The sequence below is a fragment of the Mixophyes fleayi genome, chromosome 2 (assembly GCF_038048845.1).
Source record: "Mixophyes fleayi isolate aMixFle1 chromosome 2, aMixFle1.hap1, whole genome shotgun sequence".
Classification (NCBI taxonomy): Eukaryota; Metazoa; Chordata; class Amphibia; order Anura; family Limnodynastidae; genus Mixophyes; species Mixophyes fleayi.
The window spans coordinates 85,936,465-85,949,195 of record NC_134403.1 but is presented as its reverse complement, the minus strand read 5'-3'; the positions used below and the strand labels follow the sequence as shown (position 1 = coordinate 85,949,195).

At 40.3% G+C, this 12,731-nt stretch overlaps 1 protein-coding gene across 6 annotated transcripts in view; it reads left to right on the top strand.

Annotated features, from left to right (window-relative positions):
- The window catches only part of RBMS2 (RNA binding motif single stranded interacting protein 2), an 82,681-nt gene that overhangs the window by 30,577 nt on the left and 39,373 nt on the right, over nt 1–12,731 (top strand). Inside the window, exon 1 of one of the 6 annotated variants that reach the window (XM_075199515.1) lies at nt 7,869–8,315. The exons of the other annotated variants lie outside the window; for them this stretch is intronic. Coding sequence (XP_075055616.1) covers nt 8,271–8,315 — 45 coding nt within the window. The 5' untranslated portion in view covers nt 7,869–8,270. Of the gene's footprint in view, nt 1–7,868; nt 8,316–12,731 lie in introns of those variants that run through there. 6 annotated transcript variants of the gene reach the window in all.

Here is a 12,731-nt window from a genome sequence, read left to right as displayed (position 1 = left end):
ATTGGCACTATTGGCTTAATATTGACAATTTATTGCATAAAATAAACAACGGGCCAGTCACTCATCTGTTTGCAACATTAGAGAAATAGGCAGAAACTTCTATCCAGAGGTGGAAAAAAAATGTTGTTATAATGTAATACCCCTTTCATACTGCACCAAAAGCCCAGGTTTTTCCTGGGTCGAGCTGAAACGACCCGGGTCTTGGTGCAGTATGAATAGTCCAACCACAAAATCCCGGGTCTAAAATCCTGGGACTTAGACCCGGGATTTTGCGAGGGGTAATTCCCGGGTTGGACCCCGCTAGCCTGCAGTATGAATGGTGCAACCCGTGTAATTCCCGGGTCTCACCATTCATACTGTAAAAAAAAAAATTGTGAAGTAAAAAAAAAAGGATTTTAATTAATAAAAAATACATAAGAGATGTTTACTTAACTTATTTTCAGCCAGCGGTGTCTCCGATGCGTTGCAGGCTGTCAGGGGGACCTTTGGGTACTAAAATGACGTAATTTCTAATGGACTAGAAATTACGTCATTTTAGTACCCAGAGGTCCCCCTGACAGCCGGCAACGCAGCGGAGACACCGCTGGCTGAAAATAAGTTAAGTAAACATTTCTTATGTATTTTTTTTTAATTAAAATCTGTTTTTTCACTTTTTTTTTTCTAAAACCCGGGTCAGGCAGGTGCAGTATGAACCCGCCCGACCCGGGAATATTGTTATCTTTACTGCCAGGCAATATCCCGGGTTAACTACCCGGGGCGGCAGTATGAAAGTGGTATTATTAACCCTTATTAATATAGTGCCAATGTATTACTTAGCATCATTTTCATTGTAACAATCAGGCAGACCTATACATATTGCAATAAACACAAAATGGTTCCATTTAGTGTGTCCATATACATTGCTAAATGCTCTGGTAACATCAGCTGTGACTCTTCCACACATTTCCTTAGAACTCCCACAGGAATGACCTCTCTTCACACTCCGGGTCCCCTCTCTCTTTCTCTCTGTGTTTCCTATCTACTAATTGTTATTGATTCATTTGAGCCGTTACATTTCCTCATGCCCCCTCCTATGTGCTTCATGAGTGCATTACTAAGAGCAGAGGCTAATGTAAGGTTGATCCATGGATTTTAGGCCTCTGTGAAATACAAGTGGATAATGATGTATAAATTTGCTAACAAATATTTTAAAGCAATAGATCAGTGACAAGTGTGTACCAGTAGTGCATATTGTGAATATATCTGCTTGTCGAGTAAAGAACACTGTGACAGAATACTATATTCTGCATTGTTAAACCATGTGTTTATTAAGGGTGCTATAGACAAAACATTCTAATCGCATTTTATATAAGTGTCAAATGCATTAACAAACCTTCATATTAAATAACCATCTCAAAATTTGTACTATAACCGATAGGCACGCTACCACCGCTTGGCTGAAGAAGAAAGGCTTAAGAAAACTAAAAACTGCAGAGTTATTTTAAAATGAGTGGATCCCAGCTGGAAGCATTTTTCATGAGCGTCCCTGGTTATAGTGGAGATCTGGTTACCCTAACCCGTTTCCCTAATTGGAAGGGTCACCTATATACGCTATAAATACATGTCCCTGGGCTATGTCGTATAACAGAATGTGGAAATTCAGAGTAGAGGGGAGGGGGTAAAAGATGAACTTTAGAGGGCTGTGTCTGGCCTGCAGGCTCTTTGTTTCACAGCCCTGCCCTAATATATGCATATAGCTTTTGGGTAAAGACAATGGGGGGCATATAGCAAACGGTTATGGAAATTAGTAAAAGTGGCACTGTAATGAGTTCATCCAAAATCAGTAACCAGTATAAAATAAACCATACTTGCCTGATATTCATACCTCCCCTGGTAGAGATGCGGAGGGGAAAAAAACAGACCTAAGCAAACGGCAACTGTTTGAAATGTAGCAGATGGAGGCAGCCATTTTATAGAATGAAAAATAGTTATGAGAAAGGAGCCAATCCATTCACTAGTGAACTAGTGCCTTGCTGTGCTTGAGGTCTCCGTCACAATGGCTGCCTCTACCTGGGGCGGACCTAGGTTTTTCTTAGGGGCGATTTAGTGCTCCGCCCCCTTTTTCTTTTCTAGCAGGGACTGGCTGCCTGAGGCAGCACCATATATACATATCCCTTAAGGCAGAGGATTGTGCCCGGCTGCTCCCATTGTGTTTTAAGCACACTCAGAGCGGCTGGGCAGGATTCTCTGTCTGTCTCTCAGACAATGGGGACATGTATATGCAGTGTGCGGCTGCAGGCATATTGCACCTGCAAAGTGTGGGGGGGGTGACCGACATTGGCCTCTACTGAGTGGAGGTCATGACATCAATGACACAATGATTTCCTGATTATCAGATTCTCTCTGAAAAATGTGAATTGCTGCTTTCTAAATATATACAAGTACATGGGAAGTCTCCCTGCTACAACTCTGTTACAGTTTCCCTTTTTATTTATGTATATATTTTTTAAATTGACAGCATTTCAAGCTGTTCTAATTGGAACCACACATGCTGCACTGCAACTAAAGGAGATGTAGTCTGCTTGGCTAGTCACTATGTAGGTATGCAGCTCACTGAATTCATTGCAGCCATGTAGCATATATATTTCATGTGTCCACTTTTTAAACGGTTGACGTAACAACCATATATGTGACTTGTGTGATTCAGATCTGCTTAGTTCTCTGGTAAATAAGTATTTCCAGGAGCTGAAGTAATGATAAAAGGCACCATGATCTAGTGTCACATTCATTTATACAACAGTGATATAAGGTCAGCAATACAAACTTATGAGTCTTCTCAGCTGAAATATGTGAGATTGATGGGGGGAGGGGCTTAAAGTGGCCAGGTAAACAGACAAGAGGCAAATCATTGCATTGGTAGGTGAAGCAATCACAAGTGAGCGGTATCAGCACTGCACAGCTTCAATGCTATCAATAAATAACTGTAACAACGTAGACAGACTGTGCTGTTCTCTTTGTTAGTGTTGACTACCTTTTGTTCTCTCTCACCTGTTCTTGAGCTGTTTGTGCCACTCACTGACTCCTGGAATGTTGTGGTTCTGATTTGAAAATGTAAGAACATTGTATTGTAATACAACAAGCTAACAAACCCTAAATGATTAGGCTTCGTTCTAACACAACGCTTCATTATGGCCAGATACCTATTACCCAGCACAGGCGTAAAACGTGTGACCCGTGGGGTTGAAGGCTGATTACCGCTGCTCTGCTCTCCTGAAATCATCTCTCCTTTCCTGGTCCTCCTAGAGGAGAGATGATTCTCCTGCTTACCTCATCCACTGTGTAGAGAGGATAAGATTGGAGAGGTTAGGGAACAAAATGAAGATGGCTCAAGGATGAGGGTGTTGTTATCTCCTACCTGTTATTGCAGCTTTCACAATCTGTTGCTGGTTTCTTGTCTGGACAATGGGATGTTGGGGCCTAATTGAAATAAGGAACTTACTCACAGCTCCTGACTGTCGGCACCCTTCTTTTTTAGTAGCAGTATCAAAGCAAAGCAACCACTACAAGGAACCACCAGACAGAACACATAGAACAATCAGATACACCTACCTCAGCCATTCTCCTACGCAGTCTTTTCCTAGTGATTGGGGGCTCTGCATTCTTTTCCGTTTTGGAATTCTCCATTGTATGATACACGGCTTCATATCTATCTTCTCAGGGTTGTCTTATGTCTACATCTTATATCCCCCATGCTGTCATTCCACTTATCTGACACTCCTTGTTTCATTATATCTCACCTTCTGCCCACTTGCCCCTCCTTATCCCACCTACCGTATATATCTGATCCACCGCCTCTCTGCTGCTTTTGTGAACGTTACACTCCTTATGTTGCTTCATTTGCTCATAGTCTTCTCCTTGTCTATGTTACCCCCTTATTTGTCTCTCCTGCCTCTTTACCACTGCCCTCCTTGTCTTTTTTATGTAATGTCACTTCTACCCACTCTACTTGCTTTGTCCCCTAAAATAGTTTTAAGAGATAAGTTGCTCCTTGTTGGTCGCACTATCTCTCCCCCCTTCATCTGTCACCCCTATCTCTATGCCAGTATATCATCATGTCTCATATGCTCATGTGTCTGCCTCCTTATTTCATTGTCTACACCATTATCTGTCATCTGCCCCCCTCACTCCCCTTATATGTCTTTCTGCTCGTGTGGCCCATGTTGCATAAATACTTATAGTTATTTGACTCATGTCTGTTGTTATCACTGCATGTTCTGTTTTCTATTTCCCACCCACTTTTCTCTGACCTTACCTCATTCAGTGTTATGTCCTGGGTGTCCTGTGTGCATCACAGGAAGTGACACGTAATGATTACTCTCCACTACTATTCACTTCCTGTGATGGGGACAGGCTGCTCTCAGCCCGTCACAAAACCCAAAGGTAGTTTTGACTGCATATTCACAAGGACAGATCATTGAACACCCCCGTCTAAATCTGCATTAATTTACAGTTAGACAGTCCATGATCTACCCATATGAAAAATACATTGGGCACTGTCTGGCTGAATAACATCCAGAAAGGAGCCTCCACTCTAAACCCTGCCACTAGGAAGCCTGCCAGATTCACTTTGCAAGATGTGCATCTTCCTGGACTGGGAGGGGCTGGGCAGAAAATGAGAGTTCCTTATTGGGTGTAATTTGTCTCCATTTGCAGTGATATCTGACCATTGGAAAGTGACAGGCCAATCAGCATCCCATCACTGTGTTCTGAGTCTTCCAATAGGCAGGCGTTGCAGGGATAGATCTACACTGCAGTTACGTCCAAGCACAGCCACCCTGACCGAAACTATACTGCTAGCCAGGGCCAGCTAATCAAAGTCCAGTAGCCCTTCCAGTAATAGTGGGGGACTAGTCCAGGGGGCAAATGTACAGCCCTAGTCGTATTAATAAGCACAGGTATGACATTTAATCTGGATTGCAAATGGATTATAAAAAATTAAGACGTGTCTTTTAAACGGGTATCGGATTCATATGCATTATTTTGTTACACTAAATGTAATATAATATAGTAGCATTTTTGTCAGTTGTTTCTTTTTAATCAAAGGTAAAATATATTTTCTGAGCAAAGGAGTCAGTCAGCTCTTGGGAATTAATTCCTGCACTAAAAGATCAGGTAACTTTTTAATTAATTAAACTGTCTATAATATAGCCTCCAAAAGCTCTGTAAATCACTGCAAGGAAACCAATGAATACATTCTACCAAAAGTCAGTACGGCTCATTCACTAATACTGCATTGGGGTACAAAATGTGCACTATACCATAGCAACTAATCAGACACTTGCTTTCACTGTCTCACTTGCAGCAGAGCAGGGCTGTCCATCTGGTGGCCGGTGGGCCAGATGTGTCCCCTCCTACACACCCTGTGCCCCTCAGCTTCTTTGGAAGCTCTATAAATGCTTGTGAATGGCATTTTGTCTGTTGTTTGTCCTGTGAACAGGTAGTTGAAACAGTAATACCTGGACAACACTTCACTAGACAGATAAAAGCGGATTGGTTGCTGTGGTTTAATAGAAGTTTGAACCTAGTAGCACAGTAAAGAGTATAATCTGGAATACAACAGGTTCATTATGCACATTATTTTACTCAAAATTACTTCCTCTAGGACAGGGGTAGGCAACCTGCGGCTCTCCAGGTGTTGTGAAACTACAAGTCCCAGCATGCTTTGCCAGTAGATAACCAGCAGATAGGTGGCAAGGCATGCTGGGATTTGTAGTTTCACAACACCTGGAGAGCCACAGGTTGCCTACCCCTGCTCTAGGATAACCAAAATGGGATAATTCTGACAAATTATGTATATGCATTGCCATCAATCTTTTTTCAGAAAAGCTGACTCTTTCTAGTAGTTTATCTTTTAACCTCCATCCTCTTACTTTTCAGGATGTGTTTTCTTAAAGCTAGTGGCATTTTGTTGAAAGGGGCAGGTGCTTTTATTACTTTTAAAAAATGTGTTTGTTATATCAAATCATTTACATATTTTTAGTTAAAACAGATGTGGACTTATTTTAAAGTCCCATTATATTTATTGAGAGGATGGTAGCTTTGTTTTAAGATAAGTATGGTCTTATTTTGTAGTTTAGTCACTGATTGTGTAATTAACTTAGTTGTTTTCTAAGCCATATTGACAATTTGCAGGGTTAGCAGTTCCTGATGACCACAGTTGGGAATCACTATGGTTGACTAAAATCAAAGCAGTACTAAATGTCAACATTGTATTTATAAATGGCATTAAATGTATTATGAAGAAAACACTGTTATTCCTAAACTCAAATTATTACTCACCATCTTTATTTGATAATTTATTATGCACCATTTTCCTTGACAAATATGCAAATTGCCATGTTTGTCTTTCCCAGCTACCAATTAATCACCTGGGCTCAAGATAACGTTTTTCCTATTAATGGCAATTGGATTTCCTCCCACTCAGATCTCCCCAAATAAACAAATAATACATCATGTAACAGCAATAAATGCTAAGAGAGAAGATTTCTTAGCTATTCCGTTGAGATGTACAGAGAAACGTCCCAATGTATGTAGCCATATTTCTGTATGATTGTCTAATTAAGGAATTGTTTAGAATCTCAAGGAAAACATAGTTCATCCTCCACTACCATGTGTTGTCAAACTTTTGTTGGGGTTTTAGCCCCCCCCCCCCATCTTACAATGGTGTTCATGAGGATGAGAGAGGGCAATCTAGAAATTATTGCTAAAGGCATACCAGATCCTCTGTACAAACAGCAACTACTTACCATTAACAGTATACCTACGGGCAGCATGGTGGATAAGTGGTTAGCACTTCTGCCTCACAGCACTGGGGTCATGAGTTTAATTCCTGACCATGGTCTTATCTGAGTTTGTATGTTCTCCGTGTTTGCGTGGGTTTCCTCCCACACTCCAAAAACATACTGGTAGGTTAATTGGCTGCTAACAAATTGACCCTAGTTTGTTGGTCTGTGTGTGTATGTGTTAGGGAATTTAGACTGTAAGCTCCATTGGGGCAGGGACTGATGTGAGTGAGTTCTCTGTACAGCGTTGCGGAATTAGTGGCGCTATATAAATAAATGGTAAGAATAATAATACCTGTCATCTACACACAGTAAAGGCAGATATGTTGTGGGCTAAACTATTATTCATTTGCATGTAGCCTAATACTTCCCTTGGATCTAGTTCGTAGTGAATTTTATATCCTAGTTATTGGCTCAGTACACAAAATGGTTGGTGACCACAAGTCATTATAGCACAGTAATGGTCTTAAACCTGCAGTAAATGGTATGACTGTTTGAAACAGCAAAAATTCTGTGGGAATTAATATGTACTACTAAATACTATATTCAAGCACTTAACTCTGTCATACCATATGTTTTACATTAAAAGCACATGGTATGTGTGAGCTGCTGGTAGGTCCAACAAAGGAGTTAAGAGTCCTAGAACATTTTGAGTGCTCAAAGTGAAACTAAAGATGCCAAATTGCTGATAGGTATTTACATTTGTATAAATGAGTATTGACATAGAAGTGAAGGGGAGATCAAATAGGAACAGTCTGTAAAATGGCATTAGTGTTTGTTTTCTTTCTCAGCCGTCTTTATTTCGGAGAACTGGCTTCATGTGTGCATACTAAAAAAGTATTTTGTTCTGCTTGCTCCCTGCAAGTCAGGGATGTGGGAAACTGGTCATGGGAGGGAGGGAGAGGGAACTGGTCTCTGGCGCAGCTCCTGATCTGCTGATTAACTCCTGAAGTATGCCAGGAATCCCTGCACTGGAACAATGCGCCTCCCAGCAGCAGGACAAACCCACGTGGAGGGAGCCACAAAGGGGACGAGGAGTAGGAGGAGGTTTATCTCCTTCACTACTATCACCTCCAGAATACACACACACGCCGACACCAGCCCAGACCCCCAGCCCTCTGTGCTGCTGGCGGAGACAGGATCTTACATTGCTGCGCCAGGCGTGGCCGGCCTCCTCCTGCACGATCACCCGCTTGTGGGACAGGCCGTGATGTGTGGGCAGGACTTGTAGCCAGACCCAACCTTTTTTCTTTTTTGTTAATGAAAGTTCCAGGAACATTGTCTTCCTGCCTCTCCACTTGATCCAATAGCGACAACAGCCCCGGTTTGACCCTTACTACGAGGCCACTGACGGGCGCTGCTGGCAGTGCTGGGACCAGTGACGGCTGCTGGGCATCTGAGCACTTGGAGGGGGCACTGCAACCTTGCTGGCATTCTCTACAGCACAGGATGATCTTTTCCAGTGTGCCCATGAGGATACCCACCGGGAAACTGGTGAGCAGTGTGTGTCTGTACTGACCTGTGGGCAGATAGTAATACGGGTGGACGGGGTGTTTACTGTGGGGATAACACGGGTGGGCGGGGTATTTACTGTGGGAATAACACGGATGGGCGGGGTATTTACTGTGGGAATAACACGGGTGGACGGGGTGTGTGTGGGGCTCTGTTGGTAGACGCAGCGGAGGGTGAGCAAGTTATCATGTAACCCATTCATTCCCCGGACGTCCCAACAGACACATACCTAGGACTGTAGACCAGGGGCGGCCGGGCTACAGGTGCCCACAGTCCCCCCTGGAAACCAGGAATATTGTCACAATACAATAGAACTGCTGCAGTTCTTTAATCTGTAGACCTTTCATGAGCACGATGTATCCATACTTATATATTTTTATAGCGAATCTATATACACAGAATGTTGTTATATTGGTAAATGGGATATGAAATTCTGTTAAAACCCTTTACTCCACACAGATGATAATAATAAAGGTAATTTTCGGTATTAAAACTGTGGTTTTATTAAAAGAGATGTGTAAGTATAACGTGCAGTACATAATACCAATGTGCACCAGTAAAAAAAAGCATTGTGCAACCTTGTATTGTGGTAGGAAACACATATATTGCATTATTATACATACTGACTATAGTATATTTAGTATATTTTATATCGCCATTATATTCTTTTGTAACTTTTCCATTGTATATATTTGCTTTTTTGTGTGCCATGTATATATATTGGGTGTGAGCATGAACTATGCAGTTTTTCAAATATGGCTGCAATATACCCAGAAATTATGAGAATATTATGGAGTAACCATGGGCTAAAATGATTATTTAAGCATCAAACTGAAAACATATATAGCATACAGAATGATATATTATTCCTGAAGGTCCATAGGGAATTTATAATACTAGTACATACACAGAGGGTACTGCCACCACAGTACATGTTTTTGAAGCCACCAATAATTAAAAAAAGTGTTGTATAGTTTGACACTGGATAACATGCCGAAGTGCCAAACATCTGCATAAAGATGACTAATATATAGGTGGTAATCTATTGGAATGTGTATCCCCCACCCATGATGTCATTCTTACAGAAGACACACATTTCACAAACCACTTTTTCAGAAAATCAAACTGAAAATATACTTGATACATGGGAGTAAAATATCCCAGAGGTTCACTTTTACCATTTAGGCATTTTCCTTTATTTAATCTATTGTAATTGGGTAATGATTATTCTACAAAACTTATGTCTTTACATGGGCTCCAATAACTGTTTAGAAGGATATTTATATTATGGTGTATCCAAGCCTGACCTACTACTAATGATTTAAATTTGTTCATGCATGTATTATTTATATTCCTTTTGGAGGGCATTTTGCTGATCAATGATAAATAACCCAAGGTAGCATACGTGATGGTATATCCGACACATGAAGATTTTGATAAATATAAGCTTACAGGCGTACGCTGCTTGCAGAATAATCTGTTGGTTAAAATATTGAATGACTATTTAATAACGGGTATATGTTTTCTTTTAAATTACATTGTATGTATTAACTTTGCGTACTCGAAAGATAGAAATGGAAAGATATTGGAACGCATATTGAAATGACCTGTAGGAAACAGCATGCAGTCTTTACATGGGCAGTTGTGACAGTAAAGTAAGTTGCGAAACCTCTGCACGTTTAATATTTAAAGGGACTTATAACATTTCCACAGACAGCTGTTGATCAATACCAACTAGTGGTCAGTATATCTAGGAACATGGTGACAATTACTTTTTTGAATGAAGCACCTATGAGGTGTTCACTCAACAAGAATAGCTGTACAGAAAATAAATGCTATATAATTTCTTTTAGATTCCATGTTCTATATAATTTTCATGGGGCAGGACACCAAATTGATATTTGGATGGTAGACAATAATTGTACAAATATAAGGTAAACCACAGCAACCACATGATAGCTTTGCTTAGTGTAAGTTTAACTAATGAAAGCAAATGTTATAGGTTGCTTATTCACATTATGGTTTTAAATAGGACTTTACATGTTGTAGATCCAAGTTATCATCCTCATTTATATAGCGCCAGCAGATTCCGTAGTGCTTTACAATTGGGAACAAACAGTAATAAAACAATACTGGGTAATACAATCAGACATAGAGGTAAGAGGGCCCTGCTTGCAAGCTTACAATCTATAGGACAATGGTTTGTTACACAAGTGTAAGTGCTACATCATATTGTATATTTGTCCAGCTAGAATGCAAAGGTTACAAAGTACTTAGTGGGCTGTATGCTTAGTCACACAACTATGTTGGTCAGAGGGTTGTTGTTGGTGTTAGCTGTGTAGAGGGTGGTAATAGGGTAACCTAGGGAGAGTAAGAGGATGGTAGAGGAATATTATAAGCTTGTCTGAAGAGGTGGGTTTTCAGAGAATGTTTGAAGACTAGAGGAAAGTCTGATGCAAGGGAGTGAATTTCATAAAGTGGGTGCAGCCTGAAAAAAGTTCTGAATGTGTCCCTTCTTAACCTACACAGTGTGTGAAAATGGGTTGTTTGGCTTTGAGTATGTTCCTCGTGTTGCCAGTGTTAGTGTGTGACACTTTGTGATGAGAGACGTGCACATTGGCTTACATGGAAACTTGTGATGCCTAACTCCTAGTGCTGAGCTTTCTAGAATCCAAGGAAATCACGTGAGTTCTGGGAATTACGCAAGTTTATTCCAAGAGAACATTGCACTGCAACACAGTTATGTTGTGTACAAAACACCTTACTCCAGCAGTTCCATTCCCTGGCATTCATCTAGTACAGGGATCATCAACATTGTACTTACCTTGTACCTCCTCATGCCTGTAAATGTTTAGTGTTTTTTAAAGCTTGTATTTAAGGGAATTTAGTCATATAGTCAGTCATACATGGATCCAATGTCATTGATGAAAATTATAGAAATCTGAATCCATCTTAAATAAATTTATAGAAAATTAACAGCATTTGGTTTAAATTTGAGGACCTAGTTAAAGGTTTATTCCTGTAGATAGAATTAATTCAATATTAATTTATTTGTTAAATGTGATGTTTTTAAGATGGACATGTGCAGTGGAACAATACAATTATGTGAGGATCTCAGAAAAGTATGATCAGGAGTTATGTACCTCTTTGAAACCACACCCAACCCCAACACACACACACACACACACACACACACACACACACACAAGTAAAGACAATAAGCACAACGAACAAGAAACCTGTTACTCTTTCCTTTATCTTGAATGACATATACTGCACACTCCTTGATACATTTCTGTCACTTCCTTGTGTTAGTCAGCTTGATAAGTGTCAGTAATTGAGACCATTGTAACTAGAACAGTGACGCAAGACTGAATTTGTCTTTGAATAGTAACGTAGTTTCATATTTGTATTACGCGTAGAGTAGTTTATTTTTATATCTCCTATTTTCTTGGATGCCATTCTATTAATATGCTTTATTTATATAGTTTTAAAGCATAGACCTGTTGTTACCAAGGCAAAGACCTTTCTGTGCAGACTATTAAGATTGGATTTAGTGAAAACCTAGGAGTTGAAAATATGCCCGAACTTGATCAGTTGAGCCGTTTTTCTTGAAGTGGTGTTTTCTCAGTTTTCAGTGTCTTCCTGCAAAAGACAAAACAAAACTGTTTTTGTCTGGGTCGAACATGGAGACAGAATAATTGTACACGGGCAGGCTGCTGACATCACAGTAGCAGAGTCTTTTAAAGTAACTTTTTGATGTTGATGAAAATCACGCCCATCATTAACATGCATTTTAACTTATATGACTTAAAGAAACTGTGAAAATAGAAAATGCGGGTAACAAATATCACAACTAGTTTTTGGTAAGAGGGAGGTCACCGCCACGCCAGGGCCTAGACACCAATAAATGGATAAGAATTCAATGTGATTTCACAGTGATATTCCAGAAACGCCATTTAGTTAGGCAGACAAGTGACCTCATTTATCCTACAAAAAAAAAACTGTTCATGAAAATGTGACAAGCGTTAAAAATAAGTTTTTTATTATAATACATATATTAATAAATCCATGGTCCAAAAATGAAATGGCAAGTTATCCATTTACTCTTACTTTATTTGGTGATTTATTTTGACTATGTGTGCTCAAGTAGCCTAGGCATAGATGGGCAGCACGGTGGCTCAGTGGTTAGCACTTGTGCCTCACAGCTCTGGGGTCATGAGTTCAATTCCCAACCATGGCCTTATCTGTGTGGAGTTTGTATGTTCTCTCCATGTTTGCATGGGTTTCCTCCGGGTGCCCCGGTTTCCTCCCACACTCCAAAAACATACTGGTAGGTTAATTGGCTGCTATCAAATTGACCCTAGTCTCTCTTTCTGTCTGTGTGTGTGTATGTTA